Genomic DNA, 21,591 nt, shown 5'->3' on the forward strand with positions numbered 1-21,591 from the left:
AGCACCCCGGGCCCCCACCTTCCCGTCGCTCTGCCGCTTCCCCAGCTTGGTCTCCTCGGGGTGGTAGAACCACTTGACCTTCACCACCATGTTGCTGCCCCAGGACTCCCACAGGTTCTCGATGCGGCCGATGTAGGGCAGGTTGGGGCGGCCGGCCGACAGGAAGACGGCGCAGTCGCCCACGCGCAGCGTCTCCTTGCCCCGGACGATGGCCTTGTAGAACAGCTTCCTGGCCTTCCCCTTCATGCCGCGCCTCTGCAGCGGGGACAAGCAGGGCAGAGGCGCGCTGAGGGGGCCCGCGGGCCTCGGGGGCCTCGGCCGGGGCGGTGGGGGAGGTGCGCGGGGGACAATGGCAGAGGATGGTCTTGAGTGCGGGCGAGTGGGCGGGGGGCACCTAGCGGGTAAGACAGGGCAGGTCCAGGGCGGTCGGCCCTGCACGGCGGCCATGACGTCATCGTAAGCGGCTCTAAAGGAGCGTTGGCTTTGAGGGCAGGGAGGCCGGACACCCGTGAGATGTTCACTGCGGTGCAGAAGGCCGAAAGCGTGAACCACCACGTGTCCACCGCAGGCCGTCCACGCAGAGACGCGTCTGCGTCCATGGGACCGCTGTGTTGTGCAGCCACGTGGACCCTCCCGCGTGGCAGTGAGAAGCCAGGTGCAGGGGATCCACCTGCCGTGGTGCACTCGCGTCCGTGACCACACCGCACAGGCTAGGACCCGGACGGTGGCCCTGCATCGTTGGATCATGGTGGGCGCCTCGTCCTTCCCTGGAGTTTCCCAGTTTTTTGTGGACATTGAACAGAGTAATTCCAAAAGGGAGGGACGGAGGGAGGGAGGGAGAGGAGGCGGGAGCAGGGGCCAGTCTCCTGGGGCACTGGGATCCTCGCTTGGCCGCCCGCCGCCCACTCACCTGCGTGGGGCTCCCTGACCACTTCCAGAGCTGCCGGGCGGGCAGGAAGGCAGAGATCTTTGGCCGGTTCTCCACGGACGGCAGCCGCTGCCTCCGCGAAACCTCTTTGGCTTTGTTGAAGCTCAGGGCCTCCTTGCGCTTGAGCTTGGACTTGCCGCCGCTGGGGCCCGTGCCCGCAGCCCCGCCGGCCACAGCGGCCCTGGACAGGAAGCAGCGCTGGGCGTGTGTGTGGGGGCCGCTTCCCTTGGAGCGCAGGGCCTCGGGCTGGGCCAGCAGGGTGGGCACGGGGTGGGTGAGGCAGGTCTGGAGCAGCAGCGCCCGGTCCTCGTCGTCCGAGCTGTAGGTCGAGCCGTCGTCGTCGGAGGAGCAGAGACTGGACGTGGACAAGGAGCCCGAGGAGGAGGAGGTGGACGAGCCGGAGGACGAGGAGGACACAGACAGGCGGGCCAGGAAGCGGGAGGGCACTCCGGGGGCCAGCCCGGGCCCGACCTCCTCCTCGTCTGAGTAGGAGCTGTGGCAGTCACTGTCACAGGGCAGCGGGTACTCAGCCTGGCCCGCAAACTTACGCAGCGCCAGCCCCATGGGCAGTGGGTGGACAGGCGCCCGCCCCTTCCTGTCTTTGCCCATGAGGGCCGGGTGCGCGTAGCTGGGGCTGGGCAGGGGGCGTCCCAGCTTGGGCCCCAGGTCCTTGTCGCCCGCGAGCAGCGCCTTGCAGTTCTTGTTCTTCGGGGAGGTCACTCCCTCGTGGTCCAGCTTGACCAGGAACTCGCCGCCCGCCCGCCGCCGCCCGCCCTTCTCCGCCTCCGCTCGCTCGGCCTTCTTGGCCCGAAGCAGCTTGTGGGCGCCCCCCGGCAGGCCCGGGCTGGCCCCGCCGACGAAGGGCGCGTACGAGCTGGCCAGGCTGCTGAAGGAGTCGGCGCGGAAGCCGTTGCCGAACACGGGCGCGGCCGCGCTGTGCACGGGGAACAGCGCCTCGCGGGCCCGCAGCTTCTTGGTGCTGCCGTTGAGCTGGAAGAGGCTCTGCAGCACGCCGGGCCCCTTGCCGCCTGCCGTCGCCGCCACGGCCTTCCGCTTCGTCTGTGCCACCGCCGACCAGCTCAGCAGCGGGCTGCCCCGGCGGCCCAGGAAGTAGTCTGAGGCCCCCGAGGGGGGCTTGGCACCTGAGGTGAGGAGCTCCGCTTTGCCTGGGGGAGCGGCCAGGTAGAGTCAGAGATGCTACCTGGGCCCCTCGCGGCCCCTCACCCCCAGGGTGCCTCCGCACCCGGTTCTCGAGGTCCCTTGAGTACCGGCTTTGTCTTTGCTGACGGATTTCTTCCCAGGGGTCTTCGAGGCTTCGGGGCTGTCGTGCACTTTGGGGGGCAGGCTGGGGGCGGTGGGCTCACTGGGTGGGGGTGCCTCGCAGGAAGCTTTCTTGGTCCTCCGGCAGCTGCTGGACACCAGCAGGGCCGGCGAGGGCTCTGTGCCTGCAGAGTGGACGAGTGGCCTCAGTGCTGTGCTGCCGGGGTGACCGCCTCCTCCTGCCTTTTCCTGGGGAGCCCGCCTGCACCCAGCAGAGGCCCGCCGGGCTGGGCCAGGGGCTGACGGGCCAGGAGGGGAAGGGGGAGGAAAGGAGAGAGGAAGGGCCCAGCCCCCCATCCCACCCCCGCTCACACTGGATCTTGAAGTCCGGAGGCAGCAGCCTGATGTTGGAGACGGCGATGTGGCCAGTGTCCCCGTCGTCAAACTCCACCACCACGGAGTCCAGATCCTCCTCCTCGTCACTGGAGGCGCCTGGGGACGGGGCCCCCCTGAGCCTGCAGCCCTGCACTCAGGGCCCCTCTGCCTGACAGGAGGGGCTCCTGGGGGGGGGTGCCTGACAAATGACACTAGGACGATCTGCTCTGTGATCGTATTCGACCTTGGAGCTGCCACAGGGCCCTCCGCCTCCCGCAGTGCAGCTACAGCCGCAATATTATGGCCATCCATCACCCCCACCCCGGGGCACACACGGGATGCAGGGCCGGCTCCTCCCCACACACGTGTGCGCAGATGCACATCTGGCTGAGGCCCACCTGGAGGCCTTGCACCCGTCCCCCCTCCCCGCCTGTCAGAGCCCAGGGGCCCCACATCCCCTGCCTGGGGCAAGCGGGGGGGGACAGGATTCACCCCAGGGGAGCTGGTGCCCATGTGACCAGCTCATGACCTCCAGGACCAGGGCTGTGCCCCTTCCCCTGAGGGCAAGGGCTGGCCAGCCCCACTGGGGGCCTTGGGCGTGGCTCACCTCTGACCACGTTCCCTGGATACAGGCAACGGGACTTCTGGCTCCAGTAGGCACAGACCCTTGTGCCAGGCGGCAGGTACCGGCTGGACTGCGGCTGAACGTCAAGCACCTGTGGGAACAGCCAGGGTGGGAGCATGAGCGGGCAGGGCGGGGGGGGGCACCCTGGAGGAACGGGGTGCAGCCAGGCCCACCTCCCCGGGGCTCAGGGCCAGGCACTGTCCCTCACCGCCTCCTGCAGCAGCTGCTCCAGTGAGTAGACCCTCTGCCGGTTGCCTCTCTCACCCTGGATGACGATGCTGTAGCTGAGGGGCACAGGGGATGGGGGCGTGAGACCAGCCTGTGGCCCACAGCCACAGCCCGCCACGGCGCGTCCCTCCGTGCCCGCAGCCTGGCCTCACATGTCGGGGGGCTGCAGGGTCCTGACGCTGCCCGCATACAGCAGACTGTCCTCCTTGGGGATGAGCACGGGCAGCCCGTCCTGCAGGTCCTCCTTGTGGATGGTGCACGAGCGCGCTGGGGGACAGGGCAGTCAGCAGCAGCCCACCCCACGGCTCCCCAGGTGCCTGCCCCGCCCCCGCTCTTCCCCCCCCTCCCCAGGCGCCCGGCCCCACCCACTGCTCACCCAGAGCTGCGCTCTGCTCAGCGCTCAGGGGACCGCCAGCCTCCTCCCCCTCCTCGTCCTCAGAGAAGCTGCTGCTGTCATCAAACTCAAAGTGGGTCACTCACGTGGCTCTCCAGCAACCCGGCTCACATGGCCTTGCCCTGGGGGGCCAGAGGGTCAGCTCCCTGGGGGGACGGGGGGGCTCCAGGGGCAGGGTGGGGTGGGGATGCTACCTGCTTGCCGGCCGCCTTGCTTGTCATCCTGCCCGCCTTCCTGCCCTTCCCCAGGATGGCCTTGGCGTTGCGGGGTGACAGGGCAATGGACAGGGCCCCGTTCTTCCGCTGCGGGTGGTGGAAAGGGACAGTGGCGAGGGTGGCACCGGCCTCCCCACCCGCGGCTGACCCGGGCGCCGGGAAGCAGTGAGGGCCCCGGAGGCCTGTCTCGGTGGCACCTACTGCACTGGGCCCAGGACTCCTGGGTCCCCACTGGCCCTGGGCGACTAATGACCCCGAAGTGCCCGCTGCTGGAGGGGGCTGCTGGCCCTCACCCGCAGTCCTGGTTGCAGCATCGTGCTCTTGCGTGTGGCTCTCTTGAGGCGCTCGCTGGCCAGTCTGCTGCCCTCCTCCCGGCAGGTGAAGGCCCGGGCGGGGCTGAAGAGGGCGTCCCTGCCCGGGGTGGCCCCTGGCTCTGCCCGAAGGCCGCCGTTGGCCTTGCCCTTGGCTTTCTTCTTGCCTGGAGCTCCGGGGGGCCTGCGCCCCGGGGCCTGCTCCAGCTTGGTGCTCCCCTTGGCCTTCACCGTCCGCCTTTTGATCTTGACCTCGCTCTCTGGGCTGGACAGGCGGCAGGCCCCTGTGGGGGGGAGCGGCGGCCGTTGCAGGGGTCCTGGCCGCCATGCTGCCGCAGCTGCCCCTGCCGCCCGCCTACCTAGCAAGCTCTGCCGCTCCTTCTTCTTCTTGGCCTTCTGGTTGGCCTCCATCTTGACCACGGAAGAGGGTGAGGGCCCCAGCACGGCCACGCCGGCCCCAGCATGCAGTGCCAGCCCAGGCTCCTTGGGGGTTGCCTCTGTCCCCAAGGGACCCTCGCAGTTCTCGCTGTCATAGCCACTGCCTGGGGGGGAGCCAGATGACCCGGGCGTCACAGCAGCGCCATTTGGAGTGAGGTCAGAGAAACTGATCATTCGAGTGTGTGTGGCTATGTTGGGGGGCTGTGAGTGGAGCCCCGTCACTGTCCTCCCCAGGCTGCTTTGGGGACCGGGCACCTGGGCCAGATGTCCAGGTGAGGGTGTCCGCCCGGGACTGGGAGCGGTGAGCCTGTCTGACCTCCCCTTCCCGCCCCGCTTCCCCTTCTCATGCCCTGGGCAGGGAGCCCCTCCCCAGGGCGGCCCCCTCCCGCTCCGGCCCTGCAGGGTCCCCCCTGCTTCTCGCTTGCTTCGCCTTCTCCCTCCGTTCCTGCTCAGACGAGACCTGGGGGAGGGGGCCAGGGCCGGTGGGAGGAAGTGTCTATTTGTCCAGGCTCCCATTTCTGGATGTGTTTGCTGGGGGCCAGATAACCCCTGCGGGTCAGCCTGGCCGGACGTTGCAGGAAGGGAGGCTGAAGCAGGCAAAAGGGCTATTTTTAGCCCCCTTTCCCGGACGTGTCCAGCAGGCCCCTCTTTCCTCCCCTTGGCCCTGCGTGGGGGTGGGGCACAGGAGCAGCTGCGCTCTGCCAGGAGTGGGGTCTCTTTCTCCAGCCTGCACCAGCCAGAGGGCCTCCCTGGTGGCTGTCCCAGCCCCTGCCTGCCCTCTCCCCCGGCCCCCAGTGACCGTGGCCCAGCGGTCCTGACTGTGCTGCTCAGGCCACCGACTTGCCTGCCTCGTGTGCTGCGGCCGTGGCCGGCTGAGCCGGGAACCTGGGCGTCTCCCTGCCGCCGTCTTCGCTGTCAGGCTGTGGGTGCCCGGCCGCCCCAGACGCCTTGGTGCTCTTGGCTCGGGATAGCTTCTTCCGGACACGCCCCCCCGGGAACGGGCTGAGGCCGGCGGGCAGCCCCTTGCTCTTACCCTTTGGCTTCAGCTGGGCCACCTTGTGGGCCACTGGGGACGCCAGCTCACTCTGGCCCCGGCTCTTCTTGCACCGAACCTTCTGCGAACAGCAGGCAGCAGCGGCACTCACTGAGCCCCACCCAAGGCATGAACGGGGCACTTGCCCCGGCCTTGCCCTCCTGAGGGGCCGTCCCCCACCCCCCAGACTGCCCATCCTACTCAGGCCGGGGGCAGGGAGGCCACCCCCTCCTCTGGGAGGGATGGGCAAAGTGACAATGCTCAGATCTACCTCGCACCTGTCCCTCCCGGGGCCCTGGAATAGAGTGGGCAGGAGGTGCCTGTGGCCCGAGGAGGAAGAGGATGCTGGCTCCTGTGGAGGGGCCATCCAGGGGAGGGGCCGATGCCCTCACCTGCCACCCCCACACCAGGTATGCAGCTGACACGGTGGCCGCGTGGGCTCTCACCCCTGCAAGTCTTTCTGTGATCACCGTACCCCTGCATTCCTCTCCCGCTGGACCCCAGCCAGCCGAGTCACCCTGCAGGTCTCAGGGGGGACCTGATGCTGGCCTGGCCCTGGTCTGCTCATCTGGACACTGGGACCCCAGCTGGGCACTGGCTTAGGGCCGGCCTGCCACGTGTGGCCGGTCACCTGCCCCCTGCACCGAGTGGAGGAGGGGCTGGCAGGGGTTCACTGCAGAGCCGCCTGCACCGAGCGGGGGTGGGGGGCGGGCGGGGTGGGGGCCGGCGGGGACTCACCGCGGAGCCCACGTGGACTCCCTTCTCTAGCCGGCTCCGCTTCTTCGCGGGCGCCTCGCCGCCCCGCAGCTCGGCGCACAGCAGGCTCAGGCTGGACCGCACCGCCCTGGGGACACAGGTGGGAGGTGGGCACAGGCCAGATGCAGGCACGGCTGGGCCCCTGGGCCCCGACCCCCTGACAGTCCCTGTGGTGCCGCCGTGAGTCTGGGAGGCCACCGCGCCCCATCTCTCCTGGCCGAGGCTCCTGGGGCACACGGGGCGGCTGGGAGATGGGAGCAGGGTCCCCGGGCCCCCACCTTCCGGCCAGCTCCCCGCCCACTGGCTAGGGAGGGGCAGCCCAGGGCTCAGGGGCCAGGGCTCTGCAACCAGCTGGGCCACTGTGTGACCGGGGCCATGGCCTCGGTGTTCCCAGCAGGAAAGTAGGTACCATGACCATTGTGCCTCCCGGCAAGGCCGAGTAAGGCCTGCGGTGAGTGCTGGAAATGGGGTCCTCTCTCAGCATCTCCACTACACCCCGAAGGATGGGGGCAGTGGACAGAGAAACTCGTGCCCAGGCTGTGCCTCCTGGCCCCCAGGGACTCCCACTGCTGGGCCCAGGCCCCTGAGCTTCATCCTCTGCCCTCAACTGTGGGTCCTGAGGGAAGGGACCCTGTACCCCACTGCCCATCACCCAGATGATGCCCCACAGGTATGAGGCTGGGAGCTTGGCTGCCTTTTGTTCGCCAGGCGGGGGCTGGGCCACTCACCTGCCCCCTCCCCCACCCACATGGAATGAGTCAACAGATGGAGGCCGAGGGCCCTGGCCTGGCCTGGGCCTTGTGTGGCCTGTCGCCACCTTTTACTTTCCTGCCCAGAGCGTAGGGTGGGCAGGAAGCCGGCCTACAGCCATGCTTGGCCCCTGGACCCCAGCCCTCCCACTTCCTGCTTGGGCCCCACACTGGGCGGAGAGGGGGAGGGAGGGAGTCCCACTTCTTGGGGAAGAAGGGCCTGGACTTGGTTTTCTTGCCTGTCCTGAGGCCACAGCCTTCCAGCCAGGGCCTGGCTCTTCGGGTTAGGTGGCCCCAGTGCAAGAGGCAGGACCAGGCTTCCTTGCCAGGACACCCCGACAGGGCCAAATCCTGGCCTCGGCGGGCCCCACCCTGGCCAGCGGCTCCTGCGCATTGGCTGGTCCTCAAAGGAAGACCCCCGGGGCCCCCCGCTGGGTGACACCTGGGCAGGATGGAGGGACAGCTAGGGGAGGCCCCCCAGCCATATGGCATGTCTCCTCCACGGGCTGCAGCCGCGGCCGACGTGAGCTCTCCCTCCCGGTAACCTTCTCTGCATTTGCTAATGTTTTGTGACATAAAGCCCTGAGATTAATTTTTTGCCTCTGTCTTAATTGAAGGAACCATTTAGTGCCGATTTAACTATTATTACCAAATCATCAGATTGATGCAGTGCGCACAGGCGTGCGCCAATCGCGTTTGGAGGAGCTCGCAGGATTTATGCAAATGGGCCTGCCGGGAGAGGCAATTTGTAGCCGGGAAGGACAATTATACCAGGCCCGGGAGTGCGCCAACGACTGCAGCGGGCGCGTAATGGATAATAACATCGCGCGGCAGCCGTGAGCAGCACCGCAGCGTGACCAACGGCTTCATACACTGCAGATAAAGAGGCTTTTACGCAACGCTGCCTTGCGCTCGAGGGGGCCGGCAGGGGCGCCGGTGGGGTGTGGGGTGCACGGCCAGGTGTGCGGAGCTGGTGTGGCCGCGTTCAGGTCCAGGGGCCAGAGGGGAGGAGCCCAGGGTGGGCCGGGGGCTGACTACGGGTGGAGGGAGGGGCCTCTGCGCTGGACACGCCCCAGGGCCGAGTTCTGGGGGGTGGGGGGGCAGTGCTGGGTCAGCAGGAGGAGCAGGGAGGGGGCCAGACAGCCCAGCCGCCGCTGTGTGCCGCCGGCCTGAGGCCCCACGTGGCGGCCTCGCACCCAGGACTCACTTGACTTTCTTGCCGTCGGCCCTGGGGAGCGGGCCCCCCGGACGCAGGGCGGGCAGCAAGCTCGAGTGCTTGCGCTTCCTCGGCCGGCCGGGACCTCGCCTCGCTGGGCTCCTCGAGCTCTCATCTCTCCTGGCGCCGAAGGAGGGGGGGTCAGGGGCTTCCGCCCCGCTCCCGGGCCCAGGGGGGGTCAGGGCCTCTCAGGTCTTGGCCCGGGGAGCCTGTCCCCGCCGCACCACCCCCTCGTTCCAGTCGTCTCGCGCTCTGCCCTGGCCCCCAGGCCCCTCTCAGGCTCGACCTCGCTCCCACCACTGCCCCAGGACAGGGCTCTGCGGAAGCTTCTCCCATGGACCCCGCTCCCTCTCCGCTTGGATTCTCTCTGGGCCAACGCCTCCTAGAGCCCAGCTCGGCCAGGCACCCCTACACGGAGGCCACCCCCACTGCGGGCCGGCCCCTCCCAGCCCCTGCCCGCCGCCCCGGGCGCCCCCGGCGTACTCGTGGTCGTGCCTGCGCTGCAGGCGGGCCAGCTCCCGCTGCTTCTCCTTGTAGCGCCGCTGCAGCTCCGCCAGCTGCACACGCATCTCGACCTCCTGCGTGTCCAACCGGTCGATGGCGGCTTTCAGTGGGCATACCTGGCAGGCGGGGGCACCAGGGTCTGTGAGCCGGCCGGGGCCCCACCACCGGGCATGTGGGCAGCCCGCCTGGACGCTCATGATGCTGGGCAGTGGGGTGACCAGGGCCCCCCACTCACAGGTTTGGTTTTAGGGGTCCAGGTGTCCTTGCGCTGCAGGATCTGCATTCTGGGGGTGAGCGCGGGAACCTTGCAGGGGTCGGCAGCAGGGGGCTGGGCTGGGCAGGCAGAGCTGTCCAGGTCCGCGGCCTCTACCAGGGACCAGGCGGAGGCCAGCGTGGCCAGGCGCTGCAGGTTGAAGGCTAGCACATCCTCCTCCTCTGTAGGGGACACAAGGGTCAGTGTATGCACATAGCCGGCAGGCACACACTGCCCCTCAGAGACCCTCGATGTCAACCTGCATCTCAGCATGGCCCAGAACCGAGGCTGCCTGGCTCCCTGAGACGTGAGGACCAAGGAGGAGGGGCGGGGTGGGGGGAAGTCCCCCTTGGCACTGTGGGCCAGGCCGGAGGGGTGGCACAGCCCTGGTGCAGGACCCGCCGTTTATGAAAGCCACGTGCCTGTCACGCTTCTAACAGAAAGTGCCCGTGCGTTCTTGCCCAGTCCTGGGATTGTGAAAACCCGGCCGTGTTAGCCCAGTGGGGTGGGGAAGGGTGGCCTAGAGCAAGGTCAGAGCCAGGCCAATGTTCACGCAGCGAGGAAGCCTGGAGCGGAGACTCAGGACCCAAGGGCGACCTCCAGGAGGGGCTGGGGGCAGCGGCGGGGGAGAGGGCGGGCCCCGGCAGGCCGTCCTGAAGAGGAGCTACAGCCAAGAAAGGGCCCTGTGGGGTCAGACGGGGAGCCTGGGGCTGGAGGTGTCAAGGGGCAGCCGTGATACTCAGGACATACAGCTGGCTCTGCCCTCCGAGAGGGCCTGGGGACAGCGACACCCCAGCAGCAGCGGGCGCACCTGACACCCCTGGTTCCTACACAGGAAAGGAACCAGGCTCCTGGGGGAAATGGCTGACTCCAGGAGCCGGGGAGGTGTGGGCAGCCAGGCAGTTACACAGGAAGTGCTCCGAGAGGGACGAGGCCACGTCGGTGCGTCCGGCCCACGAAAGGGTCGAGTCTGACACTTCGATCGTCAGATCAAACAGTGGCGGTGACATTACAGTGGATGAAGAGAACAAGGGGCCGCAAGCCGCAATGACATAAACGAGCGACTGGGTGGGGCGTTCAAAGGGGCATGTGACAGCGCACTTTCTCAAAGTACCTCCCCTCACGATGCACATCAACCCCAAGAGCGAGGGGCCCGGCCACTGCCGTGAAGGCGCCCTCAGCAATGCACTGAGCCGGAAGCTCAAAGCTCGGGACGGCAGTTCTGGGCCGAGGCCACAGGACGCTCAGCCCAGAGATGGGGTCCCAGGCACCCTGGGCTGGGGGAGAGGCTGCAAGCCCCATTTCAGTGAACGGGTCCGCAGGCCTCCCTCCTCTCGGGGTCCTTGCCACCCAGGGAAGCCCCTCTGTGCCTCCCTTCCCCTCGCTCGGTCCTCAGACCGAGCCTGTCCAGACCCCGCAGTCCCCAGGATGAGTCTGGGGAGGGCGTCTGCTCTGGGCCCCAAGTAATAGCCGTATGGCTCTGTGGTCCCCAGGGCTGTGGGGAGAGACGGTAATGGCCACACCCCAGGCCTGGCGAGGCTCCCGTGCCTGGAAAGGCGCAGGCATAACCCAGGCAGGTTGCAGGTCCACCGACACAGACTACCACGGAGGTCGGGCAGGACAGAGGAACGGCCGGGGGATTCAGCCGTGAGGCAGTTCAAAGGAGGAGTCTGGGAGCAGGGGCGACCCATCCCGCTGAGCAGCCTGGACTGGAGCCCAGGCGGCACGAGCCAAGCAACTCTCGGCCGAGGCCTGCTGGTGGGGACAGTGAAGGCTCTGGATGGCCGGCCCGTCGGTGAGGGTGGGGCCGGCCGCCGCTGGGAGAAAACAGCCTGGGCTACGGTGGCCACCCACCTTCCTGGACCTGGTCGCCTCCTTACCCCCACCTCCCAGGGCCCCCAGCTGGACCTCAGCCCACTGCTCTGCCTGCCTGGAGGGACTTCGGGGAGTCCTCTGGAGGGAGGAGGGGGCGGGAGGCCCCGCTGGCCCCTGGGTCTGCACACCCCCCTCTGCGCTCCTCGTCCGGCTCAGCCCCCGCCCGGGCTCCTGTTCTCCCCGAGTCCTGCTCCTCACCGGGAGGAGGCTCGTCACCTGTTCAATTTCAGGCCAAGTGGCCACTGCACTTACGGGGAGCAGCTGTGCAGACTGGCCACTTAACTAGGACAGAGGGAGGGCGGGGGCCTAGGGGTCCGGGGTCGAGGCCCCGTGGTGGCAGCTCACTTGGTCCACACACTGTGGTGACTGCAGCGCCCGGCCCAGATCGGCAGCTGCCCCGCCCACACGAGGACACGTGGTCTACACGTGAGCATTCATTCAAAGACCGGGCGCCCGTCCAGCAGGCATTCACACGCAGACTGGGTGGCCACACACGGCGCCCAGCATTTGTTTGGCACACCCTCCCGCCGGCCACACTCACACGCTGGGTCCCGGCAGCCGGAGCCCCGTCCGGGCACCCTGCCTCAGCCTACAGACCCAAACCCCAAGCGAGGCCCTCTGAGGGTCCCGTGGGGAGCCCGCCTGGAGGGGGCTCCGCTCATCCCCTCAGCACAGCGGTGGCCTGTCCAGGAACAGAAGAGGCGTGACGGACGGGGGCCTGTGAGGGAATTACCTTGACGAGATTGATCACTTAACCTCCACACAGCCCAGAAGGCGCTGGTGGCTGGCGGAGGACACTGTGCTTTGGGAAACCGAGCAAAGAGCTTTGCTGGGCTCTTTCTATAAATATCAGTGGGACACGATGCCTGGCTGGCCCCGCCCCCCCCCAGGGGCACCCTCTAAGGTGGGGGGAGGCAGTACACCTGGTGGAGCACCTGGGCAACGCAGGCGTGTGGAGGGCCCCTGGCCCTCGGGGCAGGGCCGGCACCCCACCTGTACCCCGCGGCCTCGGGGGTGCCTGGAGCCAGGGGCATCTCATACCGCAGGTGCCACCGCGCTCCAGCTCCAAGCTTGGTGAGGCCACATAGAGCCTCTCCTGGGCCCGGGGGGTGAGAATGAGGTGTCCTGAGCTGGACCCGTGCAGGCCTTGAGCCGGGGGGCATAAGCTTTCTCTCTTTTCCTGGCTATGAATCCTCAGTCCAGCCGCCAAGCACCCCCGCAACCGTGGGCCTCGGCAACCCCGTGTGTGAAACAGGACAGGCTTCAGCCCTCCTCAAGGTGTCATGAACATCCGCAGCCACCAGGTGCTGCCTGGAGGCCTCTCTGATCCTGTGGTCAGGGTACCATCCTGGCCACGAGAACCCCGTCCCCATGGACCAGTGGGTGGCGGGGGTGGGCAACATGCCGTAGGCCGACGGAGCAGGGCTAAGGCTGCTGTCTGGCAGGCTGGCCCGGAGCCCATGCCCGAGGTCCAGCTCCCGGGGCCCCAGAGGGATGGGGCAGCAGGCGGTGCTCACCTGGCAGGGCTGGCTCGCTCCCCTGTGGCTGGACGTCCAGGTCGGCCAGCTCGCTGAGCAGGGCAATGCCGTGAATCCCTGAGCTATGGGGCAGGAGGGCTGTGCTGGGCAGCCCAGGGGCAGCGGGGGGCTGGGGCTCCAGCGGACTGGTGCTGGGCAGGTCCCCCAGGTTGATGCTGGCTGCCACCAGGGCGTCCAGGCCCGGCAGCGCCCTGGGTAGGTGGCCGTTGTCGGGTGTCGACCGCCAGTCCTCTTCTTCCTCCTCCTCCAGCTCGGCCGCCTCCTCGGCGCCTGCCTCCCCGGGGGCCTGCCGCTCACCCCGCTCGGCCTTCTCTGGGGAGCAGGGCCTTCCCGCCTGCTGCTCCAGGGCCTGGGGGCCGGCCCCCAGTGGCGGCCCCTGCTCCCCCTCCGCCCTCCCCTCCCCCTTAGTCCTCTCCTCCTGGGCCCCTCCCTGAGTAGAATTAGCCCGGCCAGTGGCCTCGGGGCCCCCTCCCTCCAGGAGGGCCCCGCATCGCAGTTCTTGTAGCCCCTCCAGTGGGCTGCGGTCCGCTGCCACCCTCGGAAGCCCCCGCTCGGCAGGGTGGGGGGTGGCAGCAATGTCCTGGGTGGCCTCCCTGGCCCCCGACGGCAGCCCAGGCTCCTCCAGGCTCCGGGGGCTTCGGGGGCATGGAGGCCCAGGCAGAAACGTTCTCGCTGGCTCAGGCTGGGCCCTGGGGGCGGTGGTTTGCATAGTTTCGGGGTCCGAGAGGTCAGATGAATGCACATTGGGGGGCAAGGAGAAGCCCGAGCTGGCCGTGGGGCACATGTGTCCAGGAGGCAGGTCTGCAAAAGAGGGGTGTCATCAGGAGAGAGTGACTGGGGTTAGGGGTAGCCCTGTCCCACATGGGGCCTCAAAGCCCTCAGACCCACTCCTAAGAGGGAGGTCACAGGGCCAGGCCCCTCTCCCCGGCCAGGACGGCTGCAGCTGTACCCTTGGAGGGGTCCATGGGAGTCCCTGGGGGCCACCTCTGGCACGGTGCTGTGTGGCTAACCAGAGGGGGGTGGTTTAACACAAGATAACTCGAATCAGGGCTTTTCCTGAACCAGAGCGAGCGGCAGCCTGTCAGAGGCATTACGCCCCATTAACTGCAATAAAAAAAAAAAAAAAAAAGCCTAAAAAAAAAAAAAGAGCCTAAAAAAAAAAAGGCCCTCTGTTGAACAGGTGTCATTATGGACAGGAACTGGGGCGGGCTTTATGTTCGCCACACGAGGTTCCAGTGTAAACACTCAGCCTAATTCAGACAGAATCCAACAGCCGTGGGGGAGCTGGCAGGCGGCGGGCGGGCTGCAGACCGAGGCCGGCCAGGACCTGCACCGAGGCCGCCTCCCCCCGCCCGCTCAGGGCCAGGTGGGCGGCATCTCTGCCCCCAACAGCCAAGCGCGACATCCCCTGCCCTGAGGCTCTGCCACTGTCCCCAGCGGGCCAGGCACTTTGTCATCCACAGGACCCCAGTGCTGCCTGCCTGGGCCTGACCCTCGTCCCACCCCCGCTGCCAGGGGCTGGGAAGGGAATGGTGAGGACCCTGAGTGCTCCTTGCGTGGGTCACCCAGAAGGACTGAGGACAGAGCAGGGAACAGGTAACACTGCCCCGGGTCCCCACCTGGGGCCCGGGTAGGTGAGGGCATGCCTGCAGATGCCACAGCCAGGCCGGTGCTGCCTGCGCTCACCTGGTTCCAACGCGCTGAGGCCGGCTCCGGCCTGCCGGCCCTCCCCACTCTCATCCTCGGTGCTGGGCAGCTGGGGGCCAGGCCCAGGGCTGCCGGCGGGGCAGACGGGTAAAGTGCACGGGGCGCCAGGACACGCCGGCGGTGGCGGTGTGGGGCGGCTTTGGGGGGGCTTCGGGGTGGGAGAGTGGCAGCAGGGTGACAGCTTGGCGGGGCCTGCGGTGGCAGGTGAGGGGGCGCCCTTGGCCGTGGGGGTTAAGGCAACTGGCTTGTGGGTGGACTTCAGGGCCTTCTCCTGGGCGGGCTCCTCCAGCTCCAGGTGGTGGTCCTCGGCCTTCCGCTGTCGGATGGGGGAGAGGCTCAGCCAGGCTTGGCCCCACTCAGGGCACCAGGGCTGGGGACTCCTGGGCCAGGCCAGGCTGGAGCAGAGAGGGCGCGAGCAAGCCGGGCCCCGGGTCCCGCTGGGTGTGGCTGGGGTGGGTACCTGGAACGGGGCGGCCCGCTGCGGCGGCTGCTGCGCTGCGTGCTGTGGGTGCTGCTGTGGCTGCTGCAGGGCGTAGAGCTCCTGCTGCCGCAGGAAGTGGGACCGTGAGTAGACGGGGAGTTGGCCGGGGTGCTGCACGTGGGAGGCGGGGCCCCGGCCCCCATACACGGGGGGCCACAGCGAGGCCTGGTCCATGACATCGGCTGCGAGCAGGGCCAGAGCAGCGTCAGCCCCAGCAGAGACAGGGCGCCTGGCTGCGTCCCCACCACCCTAGCCGGCCTTTCCGCCCCTGCCCGCCGCCTCACCCACCTCACCTCCCTCGACGCCCCTGCCCCACGGGGGCTGCTCCCTCCCTCAGCCCTGCTTCCCACACCCCCATGAGCAAGCGGCCTGGCCCGGACGCCCTTACCGAGGGCATGGGGGGCGGTGTGGGGCGCGGGCTCCGAGGGCAGGATGACGAGCTGAGTCGGGGCATCCTGGGCGAGGGGGAAGACGGAGGGCATGGAGCCGGGCACCGAGGCGGGGAAGCCGGGGGGCAGGTTCTGGTGCAGGGCGGGGTGCCCGAGGCCTGGGGGGCAGGGTGCAGCGGTCAGGCAGTGCTGGGTGGCGGGCAGCAGGGACCGCAGGCGGCCAGGGTCCCTGCTGTTCCCAGGTCTCCCACGCTGGGCCGCGGATGTCGGCCTCAGGCCCGGCCAGGTTCCCTGTTTTGCCCCCCACTGACCACAGCACTGACCGTAGGAATGGCCCCCCATCCACAGGGAGGGGCTGCGGGTGCGGGGCAGCCAGGGGGGGTGGGCAGGGTGCGGGTGGGGGGCTGGTTCCGTGCCCAGCTGGCCGCTCTGCAGCGAGGAGCCTCCGGCGATCATGAGGTGGGGGGCCAGGTCGCCAGGGCAGCTGCCCGACGGGTGGATCCGGGGGAACTCCACGAGGTCCTTGTTGTCCCTGCATGTCACGGAGGGAGGGCTCAGCACAGCCACCCGACCACTCATCCGCTCCAGCCCACCCCGTGGCCATCGACCTGGGAGGCAGGGTCTTGGGATGAGCTCAGGCTCCAGCAGGCCTTGGCAATGGAGGCCCCGTTGGTAGAGGGGGTGTTAGCAGAGCTCCCCACAACATGGACAGGAACCCCAGCATGAACAAGAGCAGGGTGGGTGCACAGCCCCGCCCCTGACAGGCCACCCGACTTGGCGCCCTGGCCGCTCTGTCCCACACCCCGGGTGGGCCAGCCCAGAGGCGCGAGCGGGCGGCACCGCGTCCCGAAGGCTGCCCGGGTCTTACTGCAGCAGCAGCTCGCGGCCGGCCAGCCCCAGGCGGTCCTCGCACAGGCGGGCCCTCTCCTCTTCTGCCTCCAGGCTTAGGGCGTGGGTGGAGCGGGGCCCACCGCCAGCTGCACAGGGTGGGGATGGCAGAGGGACAGGGTTGGGGCAGCTGGGAAGCCAGTGGCTAAAGGGAGTGGTGACCCCACTTCGAGCTGGAGGGCAGCCCAGGAGCCGGAAGCCCCACAGGCCTCGAGGGTCTGCCGAGGGCAGGGCTCGGGCTCACGGGCGCCGGGTGGGGCCGGTCAGGACGGTGGGTGTGGGAGGGTCTGGTGGGATGGCCCGGGTTCTGGGAGCCTTGGGAGGGTGGACGAGGGCAGGTCAGCAGCACACCCCATGCCTCCCTCCCCAGGGTGGGTCTGTACCTTTGAAGGCGGGGGCTGCCCGGCCCTGCCGCCCAGTGTTGGTGCCATAGGCCGTCTCTGGCCGGCTCACCGTGTCCTTCTGCCGGGCCAAGGCCACTGCGATGCCCACGGGCGGCTGCCGGACCTCTCCGTCGCCGTGCAGAGGGTCGTGCTCCCGGCTTCGGGCACAGTCGGGCCTGTCCACCTCGCCGGGGGCCTGGCCCGGGCCCTTGGAGGCTGGGAACTTCACGTCCTGCTGGGCGCAGCTGGTCTTGAGGCCACCCAGGCCCACGAAGGGCGCCTTCTGGCTGACGACCAGCGCCTGCTTACTGTACTGGAGCAGGTTCTTCATGGCCGAGACCTCGTCGGCCGGGGCGGGCAGGTCCTGCGGCAGGAGCGTGGGCTGCTGCAGGCTGCCGCCGAAGGGGTCCAGGTAGGACCCCTTGCGCTCCTCACCGATGGCCATGGGGGCGCCCTGGCCCGACTGGACACTCCACGGGGGCAGCTGGGGCCCACCGTAGCCCAGAGATGCCAGCTCCAGGGACTTGCGCTTGGCCTCGGCCCCGCTGACCCCAGGCTCCACCTCAGGGGCCACCGTGTGCTGCTGATGCCGGATCCGGGCCACCTTCTGGGCCCCGGGGGGACCCGTGGGGGTCTCCTTGCTGGCAGTCTTATCTAAAGTGCAGCAGGCCTGGGTGACCTTCCCGCCCAGAGGGTCTGGGAGACTCGGCCGGGCACAGTCCTGGGAGGGGACGGGCAAGTCGAAGTAGCTGCTTTTGTCCAGCCCGCCTGTGGGGAGCCCGGGGAAGGGGCCCTCGGGGCCCACGCTGCGGAGACTCTCCAGGCCCTTCAGGCGGGGGTTGAGGGCGGCCTCGAAGCCCCCGGGCCTCCGCTCGCCCTTGCCCTCGGCCTTCAGGTGGGCGTAGGAGACGCCGTAGGGTGTGGCGTGCTCAGGGGCCAAGACCCCCTCCGGGTGCCGGTCTTTGCCCTCACCGGCCACGGCACAGGCCTCGGCCGCCTGGAAGGGGCGGCTCTTGTCGGCCAGGTGTCCCACGGAAGGCACGAAGGTGGGCCCGCTGGCCTTCAGGTCCCGGGGGACTTTGTCCTGCAGCGGGCAGAGCCCGTCGGGGCCGGTGTGCAGCGGCAGGCAGGGGAAGGGGCCGGCGGCCGTGCTGAGGGCCGGGGGCGGCCCCGCAGGCAGGCCGGACGGCGCCGGGTAGGACCCGGCGTGGCGCAGCACCTGCCGCCGTTCCGGGCACTCGCCGAAGGCCTGCCCCGGCTCCGCGGGCCCCGCTGCCTCCTTGGCGCAGCGTCCGGGGGCCGCCATGCCCACGCCCGGCCGCACCAGCACGCCCCCCGCACAGCTGGCCAGCGCGGCCTTGCCCATGTCGCCGTTGAGCACCTTGGTGTTGAGGAGGCAGGAGGCGAGGTGCTTGGGGCGGCCCTCGCAGGGGGGCCCGTCGGCCGGCAGGGGCGGCCCCGGCTTGTGCCGCTCCTTGCCGCCGTCGTCCTCGGCCGCCAGCCGCTCCTTGCCCTCGGCCACCTTGCTGGCCTTCTCCTTGCCCACGAGGAAGCGGTCAAACTCCTTGGCGGCCCTCTGCAGCGTGCCGGCCTCGCCCCGGTCGCGGCTGCAGGAGCCGATGGGGTGGCCGGGGGCGGCCCGGGCCACGCCGGGGAAGTTGGGGTTGGTGGGCAGGAGTGCGGGCTGGGGGGGCAGGTTACGCAGGTAGAAGTTATCTGCATGAGAGAACCAGGGTCAACGGAAGGCCGGGCGGGGCCGGAGAGCCGACTCCCCCCAGACATGTGCTCCGGGGGCCTCTGCGACGCCAGCTGGCGGTGACCCAAGGCCACTGGCTGCAGGAGGCTCATGTAAAACAGACAAAACAGAATTTGCCACCTCCGCCCACGTTTAAGCAGGCGGTACCGCGGCCTTAGGCACATTCGCACCGCTGTGCAGCCGTTGGCGTCCACGTCCAGGACTTAGCAACTTCCCAGACTGAAGCTGTGTCCGTGTTGACCGCGACGCCTAGCCCTCCGGAAGGCCCTGACTTACACTCAGCCCCCAGGAGGCGGTACTGTGAGTGGCCGGGCCCCCTGCCTGGCCCAGTGCCCGTGGGGATTAGGACAGGGTTGGGGGGAGCAGGCGGCCCTGTGCGCTGACGGGGGCCAGCCGGTGAGGTCTGGGGCAGTGAGATCTTCCCCCACCCCTCACGGTGCTGGGGGAGTATCAGCTGGTCTTGTCTCTACAGCCGTTGGACCCCTAAATACTATGGAGGCTTCTAGCTCATGGCTGACAGCTAAGTGGATGGCAACACATGTGGCATGTGGCCACTGCACAGCGCGTGGCGCCAGGATGCCCAGCCACGTGGCGAGTCCTCTGAGAGCCTGCTGTGGGCAGGACCATGCTCTGCATGGCCAAGTCTGGCTCTTATTAGCCCCTAAGACCCCCAAGAGGAAGCTAGTCCCAGGAAAGACGCGCGTCTGGGGACCCGGCCCCTCTGCTTTGTAATTATGGGAGCCTCCGTCAAGGGGCGAGGGTGATCCCTTAAAGCAGAGAGAAACGAAAATGGACCTGGTTGGCTGTCCCCACCCCTAGTGCACTACTGCCCTTCAGTGTCCCTGCGGCTCTGGGCCCGTCCAGCCTGGTTGGTGCTGGGCGCACCCCTGGCCCACCGTGATCGGCTGCGGCCTGCTGACCAGGCTGGGCTTTCAGCCTGGGGCAAACCCTTCCTGCCCAGGCCATGCTTTCTTCGTAGGTTTCCAAGCTGGGGCCTGGTTACCATCTCTGGGGACCTTGGGGTCTGGCGCCCCTCAGCACCCAGCTGAGGCGGCGGGCAGGGAGCACGGAAGGCCTAGAGCCAAGAGGCTGCAGACAAGGGGGAACCTGAGAAGCATTTGGAGCCTGTAAAACTGTCCTCAGTCATGTAAATTCCTTGTCAATTTCCTGCTAATTAGAACAAGGGGGAAGAGGGGAGCCTGGGAGAAAGCTAATTAGCAGATTCCCAAAGCCAGAGTGTCCCCCACCACAACACTGGACGCCAAGAGCCCACCAGGGCCCGCTGCCTGCGGGGGCCGGGCCCAGGCTCGCCAGTCGGGTTTCTGGGGCTGGGACCACCTGCTCGGCCCTGACAGATGCTGTCAAGGTAGCTGTACACACCGGGGCTGACGTGGGAGTGTGGGGGACCCAGCTTGTTGTCTGTGGGCTGCCAGCCTCTGGGCAGCAGGGCGCCTGGGTCTTGCCCCACAGGACCCTGGTTTCCTGGGAGAGTCCAGCATCGGTCCATCCCCTGGGTGGGCAGGGAGGTTTCCTGGCCCCGTGCGCAGGCAGGATCTTGGCTGCACCAACCCCAGGTGGCCAGCCCTGGGCTGGGCCGAGGCCAAGGCCTTCTGCTGTCCCACCAAGCCCAAAGGGGCCAGGACACCTCTGCATGGGAGCTGACCTCACCCCTCCCCTCTGATCTGCTCCGGCACAGGTGCCCCCCACAGCCAGGGTCCTTATCGAGGACCCCCCGACCTTCATGCCCCTTCTGGGCCCCCATGAGACCCTATGTCTGGGCTCAAATCCATGTCACTTGTCATCACATTTAAACATGGTAACCAGTCCAGGGGTCTCCCTGCCCCAGCATCCTAGGCACATCCCAGGGAGCTCTTTCTAAAATGCAAATGAGACCTCACCGCACCCAGGAAAACCCTCAAGATGAGGCACCGAGGCGACCGGCCACTCCCGGCACCTGTCGCACCCTCAGGCAGTCACGTGTCCTGCAGTGCTCCATGGGGTCCGTGCCCTCGAGGCGTGTGCACGTGTGTGCTGGAGCCCCCGACCGGCACCCCAGCCCTGACTTCTCATCAGTAAAGCTTGACATCAATGTCCCCTCTCCAGGGACACCTCCTGGAGGCCCCCTCCCGCCCACGGTGCGAGAAACTCTTTTCTGTCTGCTGGGACACAGTGTTGTCTCAGTACCTGCGTGCACACACGCACGCGCACACACATGCACACACATGCACACACGCCCACACACCCCAGCACCATCTGATCTCAGGCCCCACTGTGGGGTGGGGGCCTGGCCTCATGCAGCCCAGCCAGGCAGGAAGCACAGGCTTCTGGGGGGCTCCCCTGGCCACACCCGATGGCATCCTCCCCAAGCGGCGCCTGGGGTGGGTACAGGACAGGGACAGGTGCTGAGAGAGCTGAGCACCACCCCCTTGGCCGCGGTCATTTGAGAGGCCTCTACCTGAACCAGGAGAGCTGCAGACGGTGTGGCCGTGTCTCAGAGCACCTGCCTGATGCCCCTGGACCTGCTGCTTAGCCAGAGTCCTGGGTTCCAGAGTTTAAATCCTCCAGGAGCCTGAGAAGCAGGCCCACCCTCCTCCTACCTGCACCCACTGAGGCCCAGGCCTAGAGAGGAGGGTTTAGCAGGCTGGCTGCCTGTCCTTGGTGCCCCAAAAGCCCCCAGCCCTGCCCCGACCACCCCTCCAGGATGCCCTATGCCCCAGGCCCCACACGGCCCCTCGAGGCCCCAGCCAGCACTTGCCTTTCTGGGCTCCATAGAAACGGTGCTGCCCATAGAGAACATTGCTGTTTCCATGGTGATCCAAGTGGCTCATGGGTAGGAAGGTAGATGCCAGACTCCCCGAAAATCTGGGGTACCCTGGAGCTAGAGAAGCAAGGACACCGGCTGCAGAGGCACCTCCAGGCCCCAGGGTCCGCCTAACCCGAGGGAGGCGAGGGGCGGGTGGGCAGCCGAGGAGGGATGCCCCTCGGGGCCCGCGGGAGATCGACCCATCGATACAGCACGTAAACGGACTCGACTAATGCCATCCCTCCACGCAGGGCAAACCAAGCTGCTGCCGGGCCGAGTGCGGGGAGCGGGCCGCGGGGTGCCTCCATCTCCCTCCCGGCAGCGAGCAAGCTCCGGGCAGGCTCCGGAGAGGTGTCGCGGGAGGGAGGTGACGTGGGGGACACACGGTGGATGGATGCCCGCCCAGCACAGGTCGAGCACCTGGCCAGCCACCGCCGCAGGCCGCAGCACCCAACAGGCCCCAGGGGGTGGGCGGCCCACACCTGG

At 68.3% G+C, this 21,591-nt stretch overlaps 1 protein-coding gene across 1 annotated transcript in view; it reads right to left on the reverse strand.

Annotated features, from left to right (window-relative positions):
• Positions 1-21,591, reverse strand: part of BAHCC1 (BAH domain and coiled-coil containing 1) — a 55,163-nt gene that overhangs the window by 2,776 nt on the left and 30,796 nt on the right. Inside the window, 25 exon segments of the mRNA XM_039859900.1 lie at positions 19-255; positions 911-2,094; positions 2,197-2,373; positions 2,561-2,680; positions 3,171-3,279; positions 3,397-3,472; positions 3,569-3,683; positions 3,793-3,887; positions 3,889-3,956; positions 4,005-4,112; positions 4,319-4,620; positions 4,696-4,874; positions 5,615-5,889; positions 6,546-6,651; positions 8,520-8,648; positions 9,012-9,148; positions 9,268-9,467; positions 12,678-13,499; positions 14,385-14,721; positions 14,866-15,068; positions 15,275-15,433; positions 15,599-15,807; positions 16,144-16,252; positions 16,547-18,262; positions 21,058-21,180. Coding sequence (XP_039715834.1) covers positions 19-255; positions 911-2,094; positions 2,197-2,373; positions 2,561-2,680; positions 3,171-3,279; positions 3,397-3,472; positions 3,569-3,683; positions 3,793-3,887; positions 3,889-3,956; positions 4,005-4,112; positions 4,319-4,620; positions 4,696-4,874; positions 5,615-5,889; positions 6,546-6,651; positions 8,520-8,648; positions 9,012-9,148; positions 9,268-9,467; positions 12,678-13,499; positions 14,385-14,721; positions 14,866-15,068; positions 15,275-15,433; positions 15,599-15,807; positions 16,144-16,252; positions 16,547-18,262; positions 21,058-21,180 — 7,295 coding nt within the window.

The sequence above is a fragment of the Pteropus medius genome, unplaced genomic scaffold, assembly GCF_902729225.1.
Source record: "Pteropus medius unplaced genomic scaffold, Ma_sr-lr_union100, whole genome shotgun sequence".
NCBI classification, from domain to species: domain Eukaryota; kingdom Metazoa; phylum Chordata; class Mammalia; order Chiroptera; family Pteropodidae; genus Pteropus; species Pteropus medius.